The sequence below is a fragment of the Oculina patagonica genome, chromosome 7, assembly GCF_052425735.1.
Source record: "Oculina patagonica isolate OP01 chromosome 7, crgOcupat, whole genome shotgun sequence".
Classification (NCBI taxonomy): domain Eukaryota; kingdom Metazoa; phylum Cnidaria; class Anthozoa; order Scleractinia; family Oculinidae; genus Oculina; species Oculina patagonica.
This window is the reverse complement of record NC_135764.1, coordinates 3,230,360-3,257,379: the sequence shown is the minus strand read 5'-3', so window position 1 is coordinate 3,257,379 and position 27,020 is coordinate 3,230,360. Positions and strand designations below refer to the sequence as shown.

General features: G+C 38.8%; 2 protein-coding genes across 2 annotated transcripts; one reads left to right on the top strand and one right to left on the bottom strand.

Annotated features, from left to right (window-relative positions):
• Nucleotides 1–1,251: 1,251 nt before the first annotated feature.
• On the top strand, nucleotides 1,252–26,066 carry LOC144661063 (tuftelin-interacting protein 11-like). The gene is made up of 25 exons (XM_078521770.1): nucleotides 1,252–1,841; nucleotides 2,861–2,983; nucleotides 3,321–3,360; nucleotides 3,799–3,856; nucleotides 4,354–4,485; nucleotides 5,318–5,398; nucleotides 5,654–5,701; nucleotides 5,831–5,887; nucleotides 6,358–6,457; nucleotides 7,180–7,279; nucleotides 8,001–8,123; nucleotides 8,714–8,816; nucleotides 8,968–9,012; nucleotides 9,264–9,418; nucleotides 9,966–10,113; nucleotides 11,147–11,225; nucleotides 11,494–11,606; nucleotides 12,176–12,281; nucleotides 12,785–12,879; nucleotides 12,969–13,021; nucleotides 13,551–13,609; nucleotides 14,495–14,606; nucleotides 15,306–15,354; nucleotides 15,994–16,065; nucleotides 25,265–26,066. The coding sequence occupies exons 1-25, from the start codon at nucleotides 1,586–1,588 to the stop codon at nucleotides 25,436–25,438; spliced, it is 2,481 nt and encodes an 826-aa protein (XP_078377896.1). The 5' UTR covers nucleotides 1,252–1,585; the 3' UTR covers nucleotides 25,439–26,066.
• LOC144660853 (melanocortin receptor 4-like) lies at nucleotides 21,700–22,599 on the bottom strand. Its single transcript, XM_078521582.1, has one exon. The coding sequence runs from the start codon at nucleotides 22,597–22,599 to the stop codon at nucleotides 21,700–21,702; it is 900 nt and encodes a 299-aa protein (XP_078377708.1).
• Nucleotides 26,067–27,020: the final 954 nt, after the last annotated feature.

The window sequence follows — 27,020 nt, the reverse complement described above, 5'->3', positions numbered from 1 at the left end:
GTAATCCACGCACTTGTGAATTCCGCGTCATAATTATGAATGAGAATAGCGTGTTGGATCACAGTTCGAGTTTTAATCTGTAACGACAACACTCACGAGGGTCTGAATGGGGCTACCTCGATAACACTAAACACTTGACTTTTTGGCTCTGTAACATGAAACATTAACCACAAATCAAACCCGAAGACTGCCGAAGGTTTCCAAAGACTCCCGAAGATATCCGGAGACTTTTAACAGTATTTTCTTAAAAAAACAGTAAACATTAAAAAATTGGCCAATGTAACAGCAAACATTTAAAATTATGGGCAAATAACACTAAACACTAAACCCCATTCAGACCCTCACTCACACTTCTATTGTTGTGATTTTTTCCAGTTAAGCAGTGCTAATAATAACCCGTGGGGGGGGGGGGGGACTCGCATATGAAAGTGACGGGGATTCTCGTCGTCTCGCTTAGGGTTGTAAATTTCAGATTTTTGGTCTCTCTTACAAAATGCCAATATTTTTAGCCATAATGGTCTCGTTTAGGGTTACAAACGAAGAAATATACAAATATAAATTCTATTCTTAGTTTTCTGGTATCTTTTAGGGCTCAAAAAATGCTTGAGCCACACCCAGATTGGTCTCTTTTAGGGGTTCTTTTCAAAATTTCCGACGAGCATCCCCGTCCGTTTCATATAGGAGTCCCCTCCCCGGGAATAATAATGATAATCATGATTTATTGGTAACATTTCTACATGGTAGCTCTACAAAAAACAACATCTAAAATACACTTTATATGTAGCCAATTATGTGACCATTTCCGATAATGATTGTCACATAATCCTACAAGCTAAACAATCCCTTCTTTTCAACAACAGACACCCTTGGCAGAAGAGAAACACTGACACGCAAATTAGAGATCGTGCACGCAATCATAATATATACATTCTTGGGACGTTTCGTTGTTTACAGTTGGCCTCAAAATTCAAGAAGATTTCTTCTTAGTTCTTTGTAGCATTATAAAGCTATTTCTAACGAATAACGATATTTAGCAATCGAATATCCGCCGTAAGATCTAGAATTTTACGTTCGATTGCGTGACTCGATCAAATTTGCATAAAACCTGGATAAAACCAGACATGTGACACATGTCTAGTCACTTCGTGTAAACCGCCGAATGAACATTAGTTTTAGGAATTTAGGGCAAAGGAAGTAGAAAGGACTAGAAAGGGATTTGGGCGACGCGTGTTTGTGCAAAAAAAAAAAAAAATCAGAAACGATCGCGGCTTGTTGGTGCAATTTATCCCCAATGGTCCCCTGGACTGTTCTCTACCCTCCCCACCCCTCCACAGTCATACTGAGGTGCTTGAGCCATCACACCTGTACAGCGGACACACACTAAACCGTAGTCGTCACAACTTTTGCGCAAAGATGGCGGACGAGGACTTCGTTTTAACAACGCTTATTTTCCAACAGTTTTCACGTTGTTAAACCATTTCTGACTTTAACCCGAGGCTTCAAAATTTCTTCTATCGTTACTGACTATACAGCACTGTTTATTTTAGTCCGGGTTTAGTCGCTGGAGAGTTCTGAATCTTCAAAAATGGATGACGACGTCGAAGTAGAAGATTTTGAGATCACAGACTATGATCTTATGCAAGGGTTCGGTTTGGGCTTCAGCAGACGAAAAATGACCAAAGAAGAAGCAATTTATGGCATGTGGGCGGATAAAGATTCAGATGATGATGAAAGATCAAGTGGATATTCGGGGAAAAGAAAAAAAGACTATTCCAAACCACTGAATTTTGTCAGTGGGGGCATTGTGCAGAAAGGAAAGGACAAGAATGCTGAAGATGATGGTAGGCTAGCTTGTTGCTGGTGAAAATATTAAGTAGTAGTAATTTGAGTTAGTGAAGTACAGTTGAGGGAGTAATCTGACAAGTAAAATCAAGATCAGACGAGAGTACAGTGTGGCATTTAACATGGGACATTCCATTTTTTATCCGAAACCCCCCCCCCCCCCACGAAAGGCAACCTATTTTTTCAAACAAGCTGACACAATTTTGAACCCAGCGGAAGCAAATTCCAACATCAAAAAGTTAAGATGTCAGAATCGTGCCCTCCGTAAGGGGGTTCAGATAAAAAAATGGAATGTTCCTTTAAGGTCGCTCTGGAAATTGCAAGCAGAGTTACTTCGCAAACTGTACAACTTCAACTTCCAACATAGATCCCCTTAAAGCTTTGGTTTCCTCTTTGTGATAAATTGAGAGGTTTGAATGTATATAATGGTACGAATCTCAGGACTCAAATTTAATTTTTTGGATAACTTACCCTTTGGGTTAGTTAAATGTTCATTGTGCACACCAGAATTGCAACTTTGCATGCACGCGATATCTGACCACAGCATGACTATGCACATGTGAGTTCCTGACTTCTGTTGTATTGCACGCACTGCATGCGCCTAAAAATGGCTCTGCGCGCACAAGATCTTGTTGAATTCTGCCATACTCTACAGACTGGTTAGTAAACATAACATTAATTTTTACTAACCACATTAAGAAGTGTATTATCCAAGAATCTGTGCTTGAACTAACAATGTATATTAAATGTTGAAAATTGTGATTAGAATGGGACAAACTAATGAGTGGTTCCAATTCTTGGTAGAGTGTTCACCCTTCTTGTTTACATTTTGTTTTCTTCATACTGCTTCCTGGATTTTTCCATAGCAGTGGTCAAAACTGTACTTGTTCTTTTATTTTGACAATCTCCAATTTCCTGTCCGTTACTTTCTAATGATCTTTGCATCTGATCTGTTAATAACAAACAGGGCACACCCATTCGATAATTGGCCACCCTGAATAATCCTTTTGTCCTGTAGATACTGCCAGTGTTGGAAGCAGTGCTAGTGAGAAAGGTCCTGGATCAGGGAGAAACTCTCCTGTGGTCAGAGATAAGAAGTTGTTTAAAAGCACGGGAGTCAAGAAAGAGGTTGGCTCACTTGGTAAGTCTAGCTACATTACCAGGTCAGTATTAAGGGTGTCAACCACCCCTGCCCTCCAGTAAAAATATCTTCATCTGGGAAATCATAAATTTTTCCTGGAAGTACAATGTACCTCTTGTTGTCCCCTAAAAATAGCCATTCCCAAGGCAAGCCAAAGAAAAAGCTCTAGTTGGTTATGTTCATGTAAGCCTGCTGTTTGTTATGCTGATCATTTTAAAATGTTTTGACACAAAGGGCTTAGGTTGGGAAATAATGCAAAATCAGAGAATGCGGTAGAGTGCTGCTTAAAGTTGTAGCCAGGAAAAGTTTTCATTTTTATGACTGCTTTTCTTTCCAGGGTCACAAATGTTTGCCAACAAGCTTCGGAAGACTGGAAAGTAAGAAGGAGTTGATAAATATTTACCAGTCAATCTTAAAACTATTGAGTTTTGCTGAAGCAAACTTTTCTCATGCAAGGACTAGGAGAACAATGTCTGACATAAAAAAATATATTTTAAATTTTAAAGAGAAATCAGAGTATGAAATACAATACCTATTTATGGTGTGAAGAAGCTTGAATTATTGCTACTTCCTCTGGATGGGATGCTGGTCCATCACAGGGTTACCCCCCCCCCCCCCCCCAGTATTTTATCATGTTTCCCTAACAATTTGCCAGTTCACATTTTTATATTCCTACCAAGAACACAATGCAATAACTGGCCAGTCAGAAACTTCTGATCTGCGCATGTCACCACAGCTCTAATATTAACTAATTAGCATAATTTTAGGCTACTTTGTGCCTGATGAACATACAGTTTGTTTGTTTGTTTTTGTAGGGAATTTGGAGCTTTTGAAAAACACACAAAAGGATTTGGAATGAAAATGCTTCAACAGGTAAAATAAAAAAGTTTCGAAACTTGAGATTCTAATAATCAAGGTTCAACGTTACTGTAGGTTTTTTTAGTGAAGAAGTTTAATACTGAGAAGCAACATTTTACACAACACCTTACAAACACAATTCCAAAAGTATGCAACAGTCAGGGTTAAAGGAGAAATAGATTTCCCAGCTTTCCCTCAGGGAAGTTGGAACCATTGTGTGCTAGCCCGAAGGCCTTCTTAGTGGCCTTTCTTCATCTGTCAAGAAAAAAGTCGAAACATGTTACTTGCCCATCAAGCAGATGATGGATAAAGTCCACATGCCTGACAGGAAAAATCCACTATCCACAGGCTTTCAGACAAGACTTTCATTTCACCCTGGACACTTACAGTTCTTAAATCTATCATTCATGAGGGGAGACCCTAAAAATTCTTAACTTGGTGGTTTTTACAATGTACTAGTTATCAGTGTTATAAGAATCGGCACTAATTTAAAGGTTTACATTACATTTTAGATGGGTTATGAACCAGGCAAAGGTCTGGGTAAGGAAGGACAGGGCATTGTGTTTCCAGTGGAAGCTTACAAGCGTGAAGGCCGTGGAGCATTGGGTAGTTATGGTCCAGAGAGAACCAAGAAAGCTCAAGAGGTACCCACTTGTGACAATGTTTAACTTAAATATTATGTGGAACGATGATGGTACAGTGGAACCCCAATATAACGATCCTCGATATAACGATATTCCCGGTTTAACAATGAATATTCTATGTCCCGGCAAAAGTTACAGTAAAATGTATGGGACAGAACCTCGATATAACGATCTTCGATATAACGATATTCCCGATGTAACGACGAGAATTTAGTGGACCGACCGCAAAATCTTCCCCGACATAGTGATGTTATCAGTACACAGTCACAATTTAAGCAAAACATTGAATTTAATACAATAACATATTAACAGTAATAGAGCAATCTCTAGCGTTTCTGACAACAGCTTTATACGATTAATATAAGAAAATGATACTGTATTCTAAGTCTCTTTATCCAGTTAAAAAGTATATGTTAGGTTTACCCTGATATAACGATATTTCCGGTTATTTTACGACCATATCGTTATATCGGGAGTTTCCATATAACGATTCTTCGATATAACGATGTAATTTTACTGCTCCCTTGGCATATCGTTATATCGGGGTTCCACTGTATATGTTAAGATCAGTAGAGCATAGTGAAACAGATATTTATCAGCTACTCAAAAAAAATTCTTCAATCTACGTAGTTAATCTGTATACTTAAATGTTAAAGTTCAAAGCAACCATTGATCACAGGTTAAAATCAGTAAGTATATGACAGTTCTAGTAATAGAAGCACTTCTGAAAAAGGTGAAGTTTTCACTTCTTATTGACTGGTGTTGAACTGACTTCAAAAGAAGGGTTGAAGGTGTAATATAGTTTGATTGTATTCCTAATTCTTGTATGCAGTTACGACCTAATTATGATGAAGAAGAAGAGGAGGAAGAAAAATTCAAAGAACAACTTCAACAGTGGAAGAAAACAGATGAGGTATTGTGTAAAAATAATGCTACATGTTGTTAAAGAATGCTAATGAATAAAACAGCTAACTTCCTGACCCTACATGTATGTTTTAGCTTTCTTTTTCTTCTAAAATACATATTAACTTCCATTAGACAAGTGCTTTTGATTGCCCACTCCAGTCAGTATTTATAGTAGAGTTACCTGTGAAGCAAGTAAAAGTGCTAACATTGTCATTTCATCTTTGTTTTAAAAACTGTGTTTCAATGTTCTTTTCTCACACAGGGGTATTCAAAACCAAAGTATGTCTACAAAACTGCAGATGAAGTCAAGGTACAGAGTCCAGCTGTCTTACTTGGAGTTTTGTTATTTCTATGTGACTGTACTCAACACATTCCTGTTTTAGACTTAAAAATATTAAGTTCCTTGTTCAATCTGATTTTTCGCTGAATTTTTTTGCAGGCTTCTGGAGGAACCAAAAAGGGACCATCAATATCTCTGAAGCACAGCAAAATAAAGGTAATTATGAATTTTTAGACAATATTTCTGTCATGAAATGAGAAACAAGATGGGTATAAAGAATAAAACCTACCTTGTCACTGATTATAGCATGATGTGATTACCTGTAGCAGTTTGCTCCAGACCAGTGCTGATTTGTAGTCTCTCTTACCAAACTAAGGCCGACCTGCAACATAAAATGTCACTCCAAAATGAGCTAGCCACGTGGGGGAGAAACGCGTGCCGAGCCCTAAGAACGTCTGCGTAGGAGGCTAAGAATGAGCCTGATAAAACTTACTCGGAAATTTAGTTAAACCCAAGGTCCATGGGGTCGTTGTCTTTCTTTGTTGGTGTACATATAATAAGGTCAAAATTATATTAATAAGGCTTGATTTCCAAACACCAAATACAAATTATGTAAAAAGTTGCTATTAATAATAATATTCCTTTCTAATTTGTTTTTTGTTTGTTTTTTTGTTTTGTGTTTGTAGGTTGTTGACATGACTGGACCAGAAACCAAGATCCTAACAGGTTATGGCTCCATTGCCCAGCAACATGCCAAGCCAGGAGAAGTCCCTCCAACCACACTAGGTTACTATTGTTAATTTATTTTTTATTTCCTACACTTGATTATGATTGGTTGCAACCTGCCTGCAAATTCTACAGGATGTGGTGCCATTTCTACAGCTTCTAACTACGACACTTGTATACTAAAATGAGGTCAGCAGAAGATAATTGGTGGTGTTAGTAGTTTTGAATGATGCCACAAGGCACAAATGTAAAATGAACTGGTTTGTCTCAAATGCAATCAGCACATTGGGTGACTTGAGATGCTTAGGACATTTTTTTCTTCAAAGTGACTGCTTTCAAAACTCTGCTAATAGACACCTCCTGCAGGCAGAAACCTCCTATAGCAAACACTTAATCATGGCTCCAGCCACATACAAATGCTACAACCTTTATGTCCCATAGGCAGACACCTCTCCTTATAAGTGGATACTTTACCTGGACCCAAAGGTGTCCACTTGCTTTTCCTCCATATTTGTGGTTTGTTACCAAAATACCGGTATGAGCTGTGCTAAGCATTACTGGCATTTATTTTCAATTGTGAAATGGATTTCTCACTCAAAGAATAGTCAAAGAACAACAATTGAAAATAATTTGGTGGTACACCAAGGCAATACCACCTAGTTGATGATCATCTGTATTCTCATCACCTAACTGCTTCACAGTGTATCAATGTTGTAAGGAGAAGTAAGACGTTGATCTCTCTTGTGAATTAAAGGTAATTCAATGTTTGTTTATAATTTCAGTTCGAGATGCTGAGGCATCCTTTTCCATGCCAGAATTGACATACAACTTAAATCTCCTGATCGATATGGCAGAGACAGACATCATTCAAACAGACAGACAGTAAGTCGTTATTGAATTATGATAATCATGGATGAGAAATTAGTATTAAACAATACAGTAAAAACAAAACAATACTAACAGTATACAATAAAATACAGTATTATATTGTAAACAATACATACTAGTTATGCAACGCTTTCGAGTGGTATACTATGGAATATCCCACGAGTCACTTGTATTTTCTCGGTATACACACGAGCCTTTAGGCGAGTGTGTATACCAAGAAAATACAAGTGACAAGTGGGATATTCCATAGTATACCACGAGAAAGTGTTGTGTAACTATTTTATACCATGCCATAGAAAATACGCTTACTAAATTTCTTCGAGAATACAATCGCAGCGCACGATGGGAAGGTTGGGTTGAATACCGTCGAATATACAACGGCTTTCCTGTATTCTGATTGGCTGTATTTTCTATGGCATGGTATAAAATACAGTATTAAACAATACAAAAAAAATTACCATCTTTATTATTTACTAAACAATACAGTGTTGCCCGTGGGAATAATTATGTACTAATTTATACACCAGAATGGGGAGATGCTCTGTTTCTTGCCCAAAAACACTGTTCATGAAAAAAGGTGATAGCAAACATCTGGTATGTTAATTTTAGATATTTTGGTAGGACTGCATTCAGTTATCATGTACTCAAAACATATCACCATGTGCTTAAACTTCTTCCATTGTTAGTTATTTTAAACTCTTTGTTGTCCTTCCAGATTGAAATTTGAGCGAGATCTTGTGGTCAACCTTAAACATGAAGAAGAGAAGCTCACTTCAGTGTTAGAACGAGAGGAAAAAGACATCAAAAGATTGATGGAAGTTATCAATATGATTGATAGGTACATTTTGTTTGTCTGTACATTCAGTGATAACACACAAAACATTTCATCACACCATTGCTTAGCCCAGCACCTGTTGACTGGTTAAAGAGACTACGTAATTGCTGAGTTTAATGTAATTTTATTAACTTTTGCCAAATACTTGCTATAAAAATGTATGCTAGCGAAGAAATTACTTTGGATCTTAATGAAAAAACCATAGCTTCATTACAGACAAATATTTCCCAGGCATTATAATTATTAAAAGGAGCTTAACTTTCAAAACTGTTCAACCTAACAGATTTTTTAAATCCCATAAATTGTCGCAATTTGTTATATTTTTCTTCAATTTTTGTCCATCTGTACCTTCTTTTTTATTTGCTGTGTTACTGAAATGTTCCTTCATTGTTTTAAGTAGTTTCACTTCATTTGTTGTCCATTTTCTAAATTTGGCTAAAATCCACGACACAGTTCCTTTAATTTTAACTGCCCATAGTTTATTCCTGTTATGCTGGGCTTGTCTGGCACTTCCGTTGTTCGTATTTAATCCTGATAAACAGGTTTATCACTCACATAAATGTAATGATTTACATTTGTTTTTTTCACCACAGTTGTCGACAGCAGTCACTGTCCCCAGATGATGATGCCCTCACTCTTGATAAGTGTGAACAAATTTTTAACACTTTACAAGAAGACTACTATGAGGAATTCAAGGTGATCAGAGTAATATTTTTTACTTCAAGACAGAATCAAATTCCATCATTTGTATCTATTTTTTATTTGCTGCATGTAAGTCATAGCTCATTGCTGAATGACAAATTTTAGCTTTATTTATTGACAAGTTATGGTGTTTTCGTTTTTGTAGATGTATGACTTGGCATCCCTAGCAGAACCTCTTGTTTTCTCTTTGGTAAGTGATTTTCTTTCTAATTTACATTGTTTAAAATACTTGAATGCTACAATCACTGACAGATTTGCAGATTTTGCTCCACCCCACCCTTCCCCTCCCCTGCCCTCCCCTCTGTCAAACAGTTTGCATGTGACATTCACTGAGTTTGAACTCCTATGTTATATAGTAACTTTTTTTAAATCAAAAGTTAATGAGTGGTTGCCATTGATTTTAACAAGTAATTTTCTTTATTTCTTGTTTTGTATCTGTAGCTGAGGAATCATTTTCAAGGCTGGAATCCTCTTCTTAATCCTTCTCATGGATTGGAGGTGATGGTTAGATGGCAGGAGATACTTCAGAGGAAAGAAGCTGAAAACTCTGCATTCACCCTGACACTAAATCAAGGACTGGCACATGGAGAGGAAAAGTATGTACACATGTGGTTTATCTTGCAGCTGATAATTTCATTGTTTACATTTGTAAGCATTGTTGAAATTCGCCAATAAGCCAGGAAATGTTAAAGATAATTAAACATAATGTCTTGGCCAAATAAAGTTACAAATAGATGCATGCTCCTAACTTATGCCAAGTTTTCAAGCAAGTCGATACAAGTTTTCCACTGTTTGGCCGGATTTAAAGCTATTGAGAGTTTGTGCTTGCCGTAGGTCGACAGGTAAACTGTTCCACAGCATCACACCTCTATAGCTAAAACTGTTTTTAAGAAAATTAGTGTGGGGGAGTGGAACAGTTAGTTTACCCGCGGACCCTCTCAGTGAATAGGTACACAAGTTCCTATTTCAAAACCTGCGACTCCTTTGTGAAAATTTTGTTTTTAGTGCATTTTTTGTCAATTGCTTTTGGAGTTATAACCTGCATTTGTTTAGCTCTTTAAAATGAATTTCACCTTTTTATATGCGTGACTGTATTATGTTATTTACCGCCAAATTAAAGGACTCTTTTGTTTTGTAACTTGTTTTGACGTTCATTGAATGTTTTGTTTTCAGTACATGGAACTGTCGCAACTATGATGGCATGACAAACTTGATTAACACCTGGGCACCAGTCTTCCCTCCGTGGATCACAGAAAACATCAAACAGCAGCTAGTTCTACCTCGTCTGCAGGTCAGTTGCGTTCGCGAGCGCGGTCAAATGATAGAATTATGTAAAAAACAAAACAAAACAAAAAACAAGAAAAGTACTTCAAAGATAAGGTTCTAATTTTCACTGTTCGAAGATTGATACTTTACCGGTATTTTGATGGTTTACTAAATTTTTTGCAGCTTTACTAAAAAAGTTCTACGTGTTTGAAAACAAGTAAATACGGACTTCGGTTCGGTTGCAGAATGTTTAAAAAGTAAGAATATTCGCTCATTCGTGGGAATGGAAATATTTTTACACTCAGCAACTATTTTATCTATCCTGGCTCATACTTGCTCGTTAATATAAACAAAATTCCCCGAAATAGAAATAAAAACTGCCTGAGACATTTGACCGCAGTGAAGTTGCGTTCAGAACTTGACATCAAACAAGGCCATATCTTTTAGCGATAGGGCAACACTCGACCACAGTCACTGGCAATACCTGCTGCCATGCTGTTTTTCTAAGAGTATTGGTCTTTGGCTTAAAGGCGCTATGTTGCAAGTTTTTTTTTATTTTGTTTCTCAAGATTGTGATTGAACAGGCGCAAACAAGACTGCAAAATTAACTAGCAAAGCAACTTAGTAGCCTGCCCCCACTCTCTTTTCCTTCTGTTTTCTTTATTGTGCTTCTCAGGCAGAGTTTGGACAAAAAAACTTATTAATCCTCATCTCCTATCATCAGCACCCGTTCAAACGAGCTTGGAGTAAATCAATCAATCAGTCGATCACGAATTGATATCATTTACCTGTCAAACTGGCGAAAACTTGCTGCGACTCTTATGAAATTTTGAGCATGTTCTAATTCAGCTAGAATGTGCAACAGTAAATGATAACGCATCAGAGTTTGCAGTCAAATGCGAGCAAAGGATTTCACCTTTTTCTCATCGGCTCTAGATCCAGCCTGGTGTGCATGCATAAAACCCTGTTCCAGCCTGGTTTGAAACTAAACTGTTTACAAACTGTGCAAGAGAAATTTCGCTAACGTCCCTGTCATTTTATTTTTTTCCCTCTTTTAGGCTGAAGTAGATGCATGGAATCCATTAACAGACTGTGTTCCTGTCCATGCATGGATCCATCCTTGGCTTCCTCTCATGGGTATGTTCTTCAAACCCTTACTCAAAGTAGCAATTCTCCTTACTGGTAGCCATACATTTTATTTAATGTTAGTTCAGAGAATTTTGTGGTACATCAAGACAACAGCCCCCAGTTGACTATTTTCGTTGTTCTCGTCGCCTGCCTGCTTTGTACTGTAATAATTTTGCATCATTGTGTGCCAGTGTTTGTGAAATTGACTTGGGCATTGTCTGCACCAGTCTTTAGCATGCAAGTTGTTCAGAGGGTGAAAATTTTGGTTCATTTCTAGGTGACCAACTTGAGCCCCTGTATGCACCAATCAGGTTTAAGTTAGCGTCGGCCCTCACCAACTGGCATCCGTCGGACCCTTCTGCAAAGATGATCCTAGAACCCTGGACCAAGGTACTTATTTGATTGATTACTGTCTAACTTCTAGGCAAGCTGACGTCGTTTTTAACTTAATTTCGAAAATCCAGATCTTGGGAAAAAGCCACCAAAAACAGTTTTACTTTGTAGAACAGAAGTCGAAAAATGATATGAACTTATTAGGAAGTGAGGATGATTAACGATGGCGAGGGTGAAAATGGCTTACACTATGGATAAAATCCTTTGAAAACGTCAGTTGTATTGTTTTAAGAGTTTGTGAACGCAAGTTGAGTTCACAAACGCCTTAAATGAGGGGGCGTTCCCTGACTTAAAATTAGGAACTTTCGTGCTTTTTACAGATTCAACCAATCCAGGGTTTGCTTTGCAGTGACGATTTTCTTGTTTTCGTTTCTACGCACATTTTCACTCCCGTCACGGCGCTCTGTGTTTTTCCAGTGAAACGGCCATACCGTTTTCCCTCGCTCAAGTTCTGTTGGTTTTCAAGTTTTCTCAGCCAATCAAAGAGCCAACTACCTGCACGTAACCAAATGGCAACGGCCAAAGACTTTGATTGTTAACTCAGTGTGCCCTTTTTTTGTTTACAGGTTTTTTCCAAAGGTACAATGGATGCCTTCATTCTTCGTTCCATTTACCCCAAGTTGTCGCAGTGCCTAGCTGAGTTCATCATAAACCCACATCAGCAACATTTAGGTATGACTACTAATTTAATGTTTGTTCTGATAGTTTCGTGGTACGTCAAGACAGCACCGCATAGCTGTCGAATTTCTTTTGTCTAGTCTTCTGTGTGTTTGATGTAATATTTCAAACAAGAGAGAGTGGTTCATCACACTTCGAAACAACGAAAAGAGAGGTGAAAATACAGTTCGCAGCGGAGAATTTTTGACGAGCTTTGAGGTGTTTGGAAATGCGATGAAACACTCTTTTGAGTGTTTGGTAATCTTCTCATGCATGAAGCATAAAGCATCTAGGAGTATTTTTTACTCCCGCTGGATGAGATGTTACCCCCTAGCATTCTTTCAGGTTTCCCTGAAAGGTCGCCGGTACCCATGTATACTCCTGAGTAGAGGAAAGGGATAATGAGAACAAAATGTTTTTCCAAGAGCACAAAAAGATAACGACTCCGGCCAGAGCTAGAACTCGTACCCTTTGGACCCCATGAAACGTTGAAGACTAACGCAACTTTTCGTTCATAGAACCTTTCCACTGGGTCATGGAGTGGAAGGACATTATAACACAACAGCATTTCATCAGTTTGCTGGAGAAACATTTCTTTCCACGTTGGATTCAGGTTTGTAGTTAGAACTTAAATTGCACCTGATTTTCCCAATCGCTTTGTTTCTTGCGTGTGAATAGTGTCATTGTTTTTTTTCCTGGTAGGTTCTTCGTGGCTGGCTAAGTGTGAGTCCCAATTACGATGAAGTCATTCAATGGTAAGTGACTTGATTTAAATTTTACAGTTTTTGTCACGTTTTCTACTCTAAAATTATTTGTTGGTTTACGAAACGTCTCTGCCAATCATATCTGGTCGTGGCTATTTTGAGTTCTCTGAGTCCCAGACTAACTTCAGCCGGGGGAATAAGTGCCAGTTTTGTCAAATCTTCGTTGAAGCATTTGAAAAATTTCCGAATTATTTCATCCAATCAAAAAATAGCCTAGCGCTCACGAGAACTCCCAAAGCCGTCGCGCGTATAAATACGTCATGTTGCTTAGCAACCTCTGGGACGAAAATCGCGGGCTCAGTCACTTCTCGGAGAAGTGATGACGCCATCAACTGGCACTTGTTCCTCCGACTGAACTTGGTTTCTTTTTGTGGAGACATTAAAAAACCTACAAAAACATGAGATTAATAAAAGGGTGCGCCACGTTTACAGCCAAATCAAGCCTTAACTTATGTGGTCACAGACTTTGCGGATTTTTTATTTTCAGTATTAATCTTTTTCTCTTATTCTCTCTTGCTAGGTATTCAGGCTGGAAGGGCATGTTTAGCGAGGATCTGCTCAACAATCCAAGTGTCAAAGGTTGATCGTTGTCATTAATAAAGATTGCATCTTTATGACGGCTTTATCAAATGACCAAAAAAAACTATTGTTAGATGGCGAAACTGGAGTCTCCTTCGCGCTCGTTATTTAATTTGTCACGCAACGATCCTCTACACAAACGCATTGCGTGACGACCCAGATAACACTTTAATAGACAATAATCGAAGAAGTTGGTTTAAGTCCACTAAAGCAATTTTGACTTGAGTGTCGAAAGTAATTCGAGTTTGCGTTGGTTTTGCATTATTACGCCTGTGATTGGTTTAAAAACTCGGGCCACTTTCTCGACCAATCAGAAAAGAAACCTAAACCAATCGTGTTTTGCTGGCACGCGCTTTCCCGCGACAGGTATTTGCTTCGAGTTTTGATTGGTTCACTGGAGTGTCCGAGTCCTTTGTGATTGGCTAGAGTTATTACTTTGGTTTTGTTTTTACGAGACTCGATCAAAAATCGCTCTTTACTCACAAATTAAACTAAACTGCGGGAAATGGAGCTATGGAAAATAATGTAAATAAGAAAGATGGTAAATTTTTTTTTAAGCTCGGTGATAAATAATAAAGATGAATTTTTCAACAATGACACGAGCATGGAATAAAGAAAAATTCTGAGTCCCCGACGGAAATCGAACCCATGGCCTCCCAGATACCGGTTGGGCGCTCTAACCAACTGAGCTACGAGAGACTCGTGGTGAGCTGGGCCATTTACTAGGTTGATATGTGACACGCGTCCTGCATACTGCTAGGATCAGCAATGTCGAAATCATCAATTGTGTTGTAAATAATAAAGATGGTAAATTTTTGTTACAGAATTCTTGCGCCAGAGCGTGCAAGCAAAAATAGTGACGAAATGTTATTCCTTGATTCTCAGTCCAGTTCAACCGGGCACTTGACGTCATGAACCAGGCTGTGACGTCACCAGGTGGCCTGCTACAGCCGGGAGCTAAAGAGAACATAGCTTATCTGACCAGCACTGAAAGAAGGTTAGCTTTGTTGTTGTAATCATACTTTGGATTTTCTAATAAGCAAATCTTCCCGTAAAGACCAGATATATGACACGTTTATTTTTATCCTTTAGGACTTAGTGGGTCGGGGAAGGGTCTTTCTAGCTGGCTTTGGAATAGTAAACAATCAGAAAATAGGAACCAAGATTTACAGTTTCTATACGGAAGCACTTAAAATATGCATTATAAATTAAGGTAGATGAGAGGGAAAAAAACCAAGTCTATAAGGAAAGCATCGATATCAAAGTTAACCCATTGATTTACCCCACCCCGGAACTTCAACTTTGATGTTTATCAATTTAGAAATTCCTTTAAGTTGAAGATTATAATAAAGATGAATTGTTCAACAATGACACAAGCATGGGACAAAGAAAAAATCTTCCCGATGGGAATCGAACCCATGGCCTTTCAGATACCGGTTGGGCGCTCTAACCAACTGAGCTACGAGAGACTCGTTGTGAGCTGGGCCACGCGTCCTGCATACTGCAATGTCGTAATCATCAAGTGTGTAGTAAATAATAAAGATGGTAAATTTTAAGCTCGGTGATAAATAATGAATTTCAACAATGACGCGAGCATGGGCCAAAAAAATGTGAGTCCCCGACATTTTTAAATGACCTTGGATTGCGTGACATAAGCGTGTAACGCTTAAGTGTTGCTGATATGTTTTTTCTTTAGAAGAGAAGCCGAGGCAGCAGCCATGGCGGCGGCAGTTGAAAAACAAAAGGTAACAGATTGAAATATGAAATTCTCCCTACCGATCACCATACAATTCTTTAATTTTTAGTTCTAAGAATTTACGAAATAACAGCGGGCAAGAAATAATCTTTAAGAATAAACACACGGATCTAAATTTACAAAACACGTTTGGGATGTCCTGCATTCATGTTCAGTTTAGTAACAAGGCCTTGTGTTTAGAAGATTGCTTCTCGATCCTCGACATCGCATCCACGGCCTTTCAACTCAAAATCAAGAAGGCCTTACACATCGGATGGGAAAAGCAAACAAGTTAATCACGTCAATCAATCTATCACTTGTTAATTTTCACATTCTTCAATTCCGTTGTATTTCAGTTAATCATATCCATGTTGTCATTTAGTAATTAATATTCTTTTTTTTTGTATCTATATCACACCGACTAGCGGTCAACTGTTGTTTGCAACTAAAGATGCAGGACATCCGAAACATGTTTTGTACATTTAAATCCGTGTGTTCATTCTTGAAGATTATTTCTAAGAATTTGTTGTTACATCAAGAAAATATCTCCTAGTTGATAATTTTCTATTTTCTCATCACCTGTCTGCTTGACAATGTACTGTTCTTCTAAGGAGAAGTTCAATGTGGATCATGTTTTTTTGTACCACAGGCAGAAGCAGCTCGACAAGTGGCGGCCTCTCAAAACGTTCCTTCCAACTTCAAAGACCTCATACAAAACTTGGTGAGTTTTTAGAAACTACCCAAGACAACTCTTTCCCCCGCCCCCTAGAAAATAGCTGTTGTCCCTCCTGTCCCCTCCCCTGACAAATTATCGCGCATGCACACATTTTTTTTGAGCCGTCTCGTCCCGAGTAGGTGAACGAGTGTTCATTTGCACCATTAGCAACAGATAAGCTTAAAACTGTGCAACTTCATTTGTAGCAACTACTAATGCACTGCAGGCAAGCGGCGATTTCGCGCGCTCTGATTGGCCGCTTGACCTCCTTTTTTGCTAGATGAATATTTACGCTTTCCCCCTCCAGTTCGATAAATTATTACCCCCAAAAATTTTTTTGCTGAAGATGGTTTTGAATTTTAAACCGAAACGTCCCTTTTTTTACGATTTTAGCCAGTGACAACACATTTTTTAGTTTTTTTAAATAATTACCAGTGAGATTATATTTCACAGACTCCGTTCGAAATATATGAGAAAACAAATGGTAGGAATTTCCCAGTTAGTGCTTCAAACCACTTTTTAACGCTAAAAATATAAGGGGTACCCCCTTAAAAGCAAAACAAGGGCCTGGGTCTACCCATAAGGCCCTGGTGCCTAGGTCCCGCGGACCCATGATCCTTCGCTGGCTTTTTTCCTTGTGCTTCAAACCCTACGGTAAGTATTTGCCCTTTATCTTGTATTTTTGCTAATTTTTTACCTTTTCAGGCTATTCCTCTGTGTTTTTGGCACAGCAGGTTTCTTTTTAGCGATATTTTGTCGCTCTTCAGATATATTGCATCGCTGAAGATATCCATTTGGCAACACAAAGTCGCATAGAAGGACTCGTTGCTGGTCGCCATCTTCCCGCCGAAACTGTTTCGGCGTCTGCCTGAAATACGTGATGAATGGTCCTGCCAAACGACGCAAAGACCTATCACGTAGAAGACGATGATACTCTTCAGGAGATTCTTCTCTCGCTCGAGAGTCTTTACGAGCGAATAGATTCGCTGCGAACAAGTTCAGTCTGATGATCTGTCGATTATGGCTAATGACTCGTCAGGATAGAAGTTCAGCGAACCTTTGGCGACCGATAAGTCATTTGGACTTCTGCTGCGCCCGTTCGGGCACCTGTGGAGCCTATTTAGGCACCCATAGAGCCTATTCAGGCACCAATATTGCCTATTCAGGCACCAATATTGTCTTCAGGAACCAATATCGCCTATTTAGGCACCAATATTGCCTATTGAGGCACCAATAGAGCCCATTGAGGCACCAATAAAGCCTATTCAGGCCAACCAATATCGCTTATTCAGGCACCAATATTGCCTATTCAGGCACCAATATTGCCTATTCAGGAACCAATATCGCCTATTCAGGCACCAATATTGCCTATTCAGGCACCAATATTGCCTATTCAGGAACCAATATCGCCTATTCAGGCACCAATATTGCCTATTGAGGCACCAATAGAGCCCATTGAGGCACCAATATTGCCTATTCAGGCACCTGTAGAGCCTATTTTAGGCACCCGTCGAGCTTATTAAGGAACAAACCGAGTCTGATAGACATCTAAAGAAGCTGGTAACTCAATGCAGTCTTAAAATGATGGCACTCGTAGAGACCATTTAGAAACAAACAGAGTCTGATAAGACATATCTGACGAAGCTGCAAACTTAAGTACAGTATTACAGTGATGATAATGGTCTGCTCGACTCACTTCCAAGTCAACCTCCTGGAAACCATTATCCTCTTTCCCCAAACTTGTGGATACTAACTTTTGCAAATATATATAATTATATATAAGCAATATCTTCTTATTCTGGAAGATTGGGAACTCCTCAAGTGGATGCACTATCTGCTCCCAAAACTTGATCAGCAATTGTCAAATCAAGTTTCTCTTTGAATGAGATATTCTGTCCAAGAATGGGACAAGGTCCAATGTTCATTGTTTGCCTTGACTTCTAGAATGCCACTGGCCCCATGTATGGTGCCCCCGGTGTATGATTAAGGTCCAACTTATGTGATAATTAACCATGCTGCAAGCTTTACCTGCTGGCAGAGCAAATGCTTTTCTGTCTATTTTGAGACATCAGACAGATAAATATAAACTTAATTTTACCACAGTAAATTTGTTCAAAATTACAACTATGGCTCTTTTTGTTCTCTGCAAACAGAGTGTTTCTTGCAGCCTGAACCAGGTCGTAACCCTTGCAGAGCTACCCTCAAGCTGTCACCAAAAAAGGAAGATGAAAAGATATGGCGCATTATACAGTCAATACTTTTCTAAACAAAGTTATATAGTTCCTTCTTTTGTAGCAAACATCAAGGAGACAGCTTGACCAATTAGCAATCCACTTGATATGTGTATTTGCACCGTTCCAAACTTAGTTGCCAGAATTAGCGTTGACAACGGTCAAAAGGTGAAGTCAATTAGACTCGCACAGTACAATTACTCCTAGCGCCTTGTGACTTAAAAATCGCCCCAAAACCGTACCGTGTATTCTCCACATCATTGCGGGTTCTCAGAAATGAGCCTTCGGTTTTTATTATACCATCCCTATATGTCTCCACCTTTACCCACGTATCGGGTCAGGAGGCTCTTGTATTATTCCAGCACTTCATAGGTTACCACGAAAAGGATCTTTATGAAAGATTTCCCTTTTCACGACACGATTTTTTTCACGGAAGCTCGTTTTCCTGGTACCAAAAACCTAGGACCCATGTGTCTAGTGATAGACCCGATCAAATGAAGTTCATTGTACCGAACCTTTCCAGACGGAAAACATCAGTTGCTTAAAAGCGTCGCTTTTACCAGGAGTTTTTATGTCAAGTACATTTTTAAGGACTCGTTCATTTCAGTTCTCGTTACGAGTTTTTCTCAAAATTGACTATTTTTCGTACGGGAATATGTTCCGGTTCAAGACCCGCCCATTCGGCCTGTGTTTAGCCCTACAGAATTGATTAAGCCTCTTTCAACTTTCTTCAAGTGAAAGTCTATTCAAGTCCTTATAAACCTTTGACTTCGGCAACTAAGGAAGTCGTCAAAACACTCTGAAGTGGCTCTCCACCAGTCTTAAGGTTTACAAGTAACCTTGGAAAATCATTCATATTCCAACATCGGTGCTTACCCACTTACTGGGTTTCATAATTGTTTTCAATGTTTGTGATTTTACCATTCCGTCAGGAAAAAGCAGCAAAATTCTACACTGTTCTCACTGTCTGCTTCGCGGAATATCACATCGCAAAGCCCATGGCTATCAAATCTTATCGTTCTGATTTTACTAGCCATTTGGCAAATGCCTGTATATTTCCCGCCTTTTGCGTTCCGGTCCTAGTAAAAGCCTACAAGTGAACCTGGCGAATACCCATATGTTTATTGTTTGTTTGTCAGATCGACATTAAACTCAGAGACTTAAGACAGTATCCTGTCGCATTTATTTCACGTTTAGAAGCAGATGATTGCAGATCATGAGATAAGAAAATCGCTTAAAGGGTTTTCCATAACCTCAAAGTTTACATAAGTTTACATTACATGGTGTAATGTAAATTGATTATTATAAATGCATTTTTGGCGTAAAAAACTTTCCTTCATAGCGAAATGTCGACAGTTTTGCAGTGCCAAATTAAATGGAATGCGTGAAGTCCTTGTTTTTAAGCGACTTGAGTAATTCAAAAGTTGCTATTATTTTATACCACTTCAAGCATATTTTCGTTCAGTTATTTATTTTAAAGCTTGGGCTTTTTAATTATAAAAAAAAAAAAACAACAGAAGTTTTAACTAAACAAACTTCTCCTTCGAGAAAACGACTGATCTGCTATGAAAGCAAGAGGGAAGTCTGGGTCCACAATTATCCAAATAAGTCGTTTTAAATAATAATAATTATTTATTTTGGTGTATGTCACGTATACCAAGTTTATTGGAACCCGTCTATTTTTTGCCAAGCAAGGGATTACGGTATCACACCGGCAAATGTTACGTTCTTGAACATAACACAAGCGTATCTGTAGCCTATCTAAACTGCCGTTATAACTTACTACACCGCGGCCTCACTTGCCGCCGCAGACGTCGGTAAATCCAGAAAAATCCGCCCGCGCCGCGTCTGTCGGAGTTCCTAGGCGAAATCGCCTTGAGCAAAACCGCGGCAAATGGGTGTATGTTTTCGGGCGGTAGTACACACGTTATTCATTGTTATAAAAAGCTACTATAGCCCCTAACACTTTAAGTTCACCCAGCCAGGAAGTTGTTCTCCCCACCCAGCCAGGAAGTTGTTCTCCCTGAGTTTACATTTATCTCTGACCTCAACTCTCCTAACGGAGTTTTTTGCGGTGTCTTTCTTACTCGCTATATGTTATATTATGCTTAGAAAATCTGATATTTCAGGCTCGATTCAGACAAACCTACAGAAGCATTTTTTGCCCGTCTTTGACCAAGGCAAAAAGCTTTCTCCCAAATAATGTCTTGAACGATATTTAGTTATTTTATCTTTTTAGGAACATACATTCTGTCAACCGTTTAGTTGTTAATTTCAATTAGACTGCCCCACAAACCGTTATAACGCATTGTGGGCTGGCTAGAAAATTTTTATGTGTGCAGCAGGAATAGACAGTCATATTTTAATTTAAAGCTATGCTAGTGTGTGTTGCTTCTACAATAGCAGCCGCCAGTAAATTTCTCACACTTACTTTTTGCATTAGATGACCTATTGGTCTTGTGCTTAAACTGCATTCAGCACATTTTACTGTTATCCCATGTTTAATTTAAACCTTGCTATGGAGGTTTTTTCCTCAAGGTAGATGTAACAGCCGTTCTACACTGACATCGAGGTTTTTCCTCTCATTTAAGTTACTTGGAAACTGGCTGTGTTATGATTTTTTAATTGCTTATACAAGTGGCGTTAAAAACTACCATTTGTTTTCTCATATATTTCGAACGGAGTCTGTGAAATATAATGAGAATTATACTAGGGCCGCCAAGCGGCCTGAAGTAATAATTCGGATTATATAAACAGACGAAGTGAGAAATATATGAGGTTCCCACCCTTCACCCTTCCCTGGTGTATTTATAGGGTGTTGCTTTGCCTGTCTATTTCACGGCGTCAAAAAGCCAGCGAAGGATCATGGGTCCGCGGGACCTAGGCACCAGGGCCTTATGGGTAGACCCAGGCCCTTGTTTTGCTTTTAAGGGGGTACCCCTTATATTTTTAGCGTTAAAAAGTGGTTTGAAGCACTAACTGGGAAATTCCTACCATTTGTTTTCTCATATATTTCTCACTTCGTCTGTTTATATAATCCGAATTATTACTTCAGGCCGCTTGGCGGCCCTAGTATAATTCTCATTATGAACTCGAAATTTCTATCGAGTTATAGTTGATGTTACCGGAGGTCTTGCACGCAGGAAGCGAACGAGCAAGTATTTTCTTGTGTTTCTCAAAATAACGTTTCTTTTTCTGATATTTTTCTATGCCTCGTCTCACACACAAACAAAATTCAATTATTATGATACACAAGAAGTACTGAAATTCGTCACAGCATGAAAAATTTTATTTCGCTTCTCGTTCATACAAATGCTTCATATAAATTTATGAAGCCGGTAGTTCTTGACAAAGAGTTTAACTGTAGTTACAAGCAACGGTTTTCTAAGCTGTCTGTCCATTGTGCAGTTCAGTTCATGGCGGGTTCCACGGGCTGCATGCAAGGTACTCGCAAGACATATTTTCTCATTTCTTTCTGGCGCAAACAGTAGATCAATGGATTCAGAAGCGAGTTAAACATGGCACACGTGCGAACCAATGGTGACAGCGTGTCTCTAGTTACCTTTTCCGTCAGTCCTGTAACATTTAACATGAGAGTCAAGCCCATAGGAAGAAAGCTTAGCACCACAGCACTCACTACAAACACAGTTGTCTTGAGCGCTTTGCTCTCTTTAGCGAACCTTTCCACTTCTTCTTGTGGTAGCTGTTGAGTTTTGATCTTCTTTTCGTGGCGACGTGTTTCACGATACAAAATAATATAGGCTGAGGCGATGAAAAGGACACAGAAAATCATCGCTAGCGAAACTAATAAATTTTGCATAGTTCTTCTAAAGTTCACCAATATAAATCTTATTACTTCAGATATAAAACTAAACGCCCAAACTGCGATCACTGCCGCCTTAATGTTCTGTCTGGTAACAATGTTATGATAGTACAAAGTAAATTTGATCGCTATAAGTCTGTCGCATGTAACTAACATCAGATGAAGCGAGGAACAAACAGACAATGTTCGTATTAAGATGTTGTGAACGTCTTTGACCACAAATGTGTTGATGTTGTCAAGAAGAAGACAAGATTTCCAGGCGATAAACGAGGGCTGTACTGTAAGACCAGTTAATACATCAGTTAATGCTAAACAGGCCAGCAAGATGTTGGTGTTGCTCTGGAGTCTTGGTCTTCTTTTCACGGCCATTATCACCAGCACGTTGAGAAGAACTGTAAAGGGACAAGATATGCCGTTAATAACGATAGTGCTAATAAAACTAACCGCGACTGGAGTGTCATGTCGTGTGTCGCTCTCGGGGTTCATCTTTGTAACTTTTGAAAAATTTGATGTGGAGAGGTTAGTTGATATCGAGTCGAATTGAAAGCGTAATGAAGGTTAATGTCTCTGGGAGATTTACTTGTAGTCCTTCCTTATGTACCGACACTTAAATGTGCAAATTGTTTCCACTTAAATTTTTTCCATGCATTAACCAATGACAGGTTTGAAACTTTGAAAGTCGAAGTCCTTAGAGAATAGAGTCATTTGTCAGTTAATTGTATTTGAAACTTGCCAAATGTTAATCGCTAATATTTCCCACGTTTGAATTGTTTATACTATGATTTGTAACACTTATATAATCAGTAAATTAATAGATGCCGTTAATGATGATAGCGATGATAAAGCTAACCTTGTATGGGTCACTGTGTGTGTCGCCTTCCGTGGTCATATTTTAAACGTTTGTAGATTTTGATGCAGAGAGGTTGGCCATGTTGAGGCGAAACTGATCAGTCGGAAGACTTTAAAGTATTTTTGCTTAACTCACTAAGCGTAGTAATGCAAAACCAAAGCAAATGCGAATTACTGCCGACACTCAAGTGAAAATCGCTCTATCTGCTCATTTTTAGTTGATGTACCGCCACTTTTCTGTGCAAATGTTTCCTCTAGATTTTTCCCATCGATTATGGTTGACTCTTTTATGTAGCCATCCCTTGAACAAAAAATAAATAAATTTAGGAAACCGCTATTTTTCGATGTTATTTGCTCTGCTTTTAAATGGAATGCGTTAACTAACCGCTCCGCCCAGTGCACAAACCATTCGTAAAATTTAATAATTAATTTAGTGATATCTGCCCCATGAAACATGATTTCGGCGGTTGTCATATGCAAATTAATTGCTATGAATTTTGGAGCGAAATTTTTATTTTTTAAGTAGAAAATAAACTGCAGGTGAGACCATCTGTTCATCAGGTTGAGTTGAAAGAGTTCACGTGTTTTCCATAAATTTTGCCCCGTGCTTCAATTGTGTTAAATCAATTAGCACTGATTCGCCATTATTATATACTATGTTCGACTCCGGTGGTAAATATCTTTTGCTTTTCTCTCCGCCTTGATAATTGATTATTAAGCCCTGGCCAACGGTAACGCAAATGGACGCAAGTGATCGCAAGTTATACTTGCATACAGACTTGCGTTGGCTGGCCAAACGGACTCGCAAGCGCACGCAAGTTGTCAAAAAGCCATTTCAATGCTACTGCGTGCGCTGCAATTCAGTACTTGAAGTAAACTGCAAGACTTGCGTTGACTTACGTATGGTGGCCAAACGATGAAAAACTTGCGTTGACTTGCGTGCGAATTTGATCTCGACCAAAATGAACGCAAGTCAACACAAGTGCACGCAAGTCCTGGCCAAACGGAGACGCAAGTGGTCAGGGCTTTAGTCTAAAGATATAAGCGGATTACAGTATTACTTTTCTTGATCGATTTATTCCAAAATAAAAGCCTTATTAATTTACTGTGCCACAGCCGATTAAAGGCCGTGAAGCTGAATGAGATGTTAATTTCTTGTCCTAGTTACACTGATGTCCCGCCACTTTAATGTGCAAAATGTTTCCACTTAAATTTTTCCCATGCATTAACTAATAACCAGTGAATTTATTTATAACTTTTTTTTTGAGTAAATTACAGGTTTACGCTGAAGTGATTTTTGAGGTCATTCCATTATCCCTCAATTTTTTACTCTTGGATTGCAGCATACGCGTAATGACCGAGTTATTTGTTCTGCCGACAGATTTAGATGAAGTATATTCGGCAAACCATGCACTGACACGCACAAATCATTTGTTGTAATCTGCGTGAAGCCTTTTTCGGGGCCGTGATTATGCATTTGACTTGAAGCCAAAACGCCAAAAAAACTAAAAGCTTTCATTTCTTTTTGCTAATATTTCCCCATGTATCAGCTGTAGAACATCATTACTTATAACTCAATGATTTACTGGCTTTTAGCTAATACTGCATTGCAAGCTTGTGATCATTAGTGCGGTTTTTCGCGCGCTTTAAATAATTAGCTTCATAAACTCCTTATCTTCGGCTAAATAAATATCGTTCGCTTTTATACCTCCATTTTGATCAGAAATAATTAGTCTGACTTTTCTAAATTTGTTTTATAAATAAATGTCGTGCGACCGACATGCAGAGTAAATGGACCACGATGTAAACAGAAAACAGTTCACACGGGAACAAAAAGACTTGTCTTATTGGTCTGTCAGTGACAAGTCTTTTCATACTGGTAATAGCCTGTGTAAATGTATGGGGAAAAGCAAGTGGAATTATATTTGCCAGCTAAAGAGGAGGCTTATCAACCAGAGCAACAGATAAAAACTCCTGAGTGTTTCTCACACATCCGGTTCATCTTCTTAATCTGACTTCACGTATTATAATCAATGGAGTAGTTAGCTTGCTTTTAATCTGGTATATATTAATAAATACAAAAATTTTATTCAGTAATTATAGTTATGTCAAACAATGATAAACAATTTTATAGGGTAGAAATCCTATTTTTTTCCATTTAAAGGGGGCCTTTAGCCACTCTTCATTAAGTAATGTTTCCCTCTCTCTTTTCTCCGTCCTTCCCACCCCACCCCCCTCTTGTGTCTTCACAGGGCCAGAAGTTTAAAACACTCTCATTTGATTGTCATGTTGTGTTTTTCAGGCTGAAGAGAACAATCTTTTATTCATGCCTATTCCTAACCGACGTTTCGACGGCAAAGCTTTGTACTCGCTGGGTAAAGTGACGCTGTATATCGACAGAGGAGTTGTGTTCGCTCACACACAAGGCGTGTGGAAACCCGTATCGTTACAAGACCTAATGGCTATGGCAAAGTGACAAAGTTTCCCGTGTGAAGCACAGAAAATGGACGACTTCTCAGTCTTCTGAAAGAAACTTCTCTCCCTCGCAGTGTGCCAGATGCCAGCTCTTAAATTACAGCGGAAGGAAAGAATTTGCAAAGTACTTATTTTCGTAATATCATGCATCAATCTAGGATTTCCACTGATTACAAGCTTTTGAGAGCTGCTACACTGCCGCAAGTTTCCCGCCGTTTCTAACATTTGGGCAATTTGTTAGCCGGTGTGGAGTGCGCCCGCGCGGAATGTTTCCCGCCATTTGTGTAAACGGTACAGAAAAGAAACCAGAGGAGAAAAATAGATATTGGATCGGAGATGCTGTCGTATAAACGAAACGTGTCAGGGACGTCTCCGTATTAGCAAACTGAAGGATATTTTATTGCCATTATGATACTGTAACAAACGTCTTACTTACCCACTAAATCACGCTATTGCTTCTATTCGACGCCATTGCTACCAAAAGAAAGGTTTAAAGCTTATGCTTTTCAGTTTTTTTTTCGCACAAAACGCAACTCATGACAAAAAACACGATGGTAGTAGTATCCAAAACTTACTTGAACCTTAAAAATGAACATTTCCGGAACGCAAAATAAATAACTGATACAAAACGTCTGTGTGGTGTGGTAATTGATTGATTGATTGATCGATCCATCGATCGATCGATTGGTTTTTTAAAATCATTTTTCCGTTGTTAAAATAGCAGAAAATGTTTAGACAGACAAGTAGAAATCTGTTTCCTGACCCTCCCCAATGTTCGTTCCCAATCTTTTCCCACTTCTTCTGTGACCTTGCGAAAGAGGTTGATTGTGCTACGTCACGTGAAATAAAACACCGAGCAACTGGTACTATTCCCAGAAATCGGAGGAGCAGTACGGCAAAGGTTCAGCAAACTGAGTTTTAGATCGAGAATGAAATTAGGCACAGATGACAGAGGATAAAGTGTTAGTGTTAGCATCCACCGATTCCTGTGTCGGATCTACAGGAGCGCCCCCTCTTCCCGCGCCCCCTCCCTCCAACCCCCGCCACCTTGTGTGCAAAAAGGACTGTTCGTCCCATTTCTGAGAAGTCAGTTCTATTGAAGTCAAGGAATGCTTGCAAGATTCGAGCCAAAAAATACCATACTGTATACTGATGACCTAACATTGCACAGATCCGTGTAGTGTTTGATTGGTTTTGGTCATGATCGCGTTAAAACCAATCCGAGAAAATACACAGATATCAAGTTCTACGTCGTTTAAAGCTGATTTCCAGTCCGTACTGCGCAGACTCAGGGTTTGTTTTCATTTTTGTTTTGAATTCGTTGAAACGTTACACTTCGTTGATAGCGTACATGAAGTTTTTTAGTTCGCCATTACGGATCGTTTCGTTCAAGAATTCACGATGAGCTAAAACGTCCGTTTGAAATACCGTCGAACTTCTTTTACTCGTTATTATTGTTTTGCAAGGATATCTGGCGTTAATAATGAAGAAAAAGGTAAGTTTTGTCCCGGAATTTTTATTTTTGCTAGTAAACATTCTTCTGTTTGTGAGACTCACAAACATTGCAGGCGGAGATTGCGCAG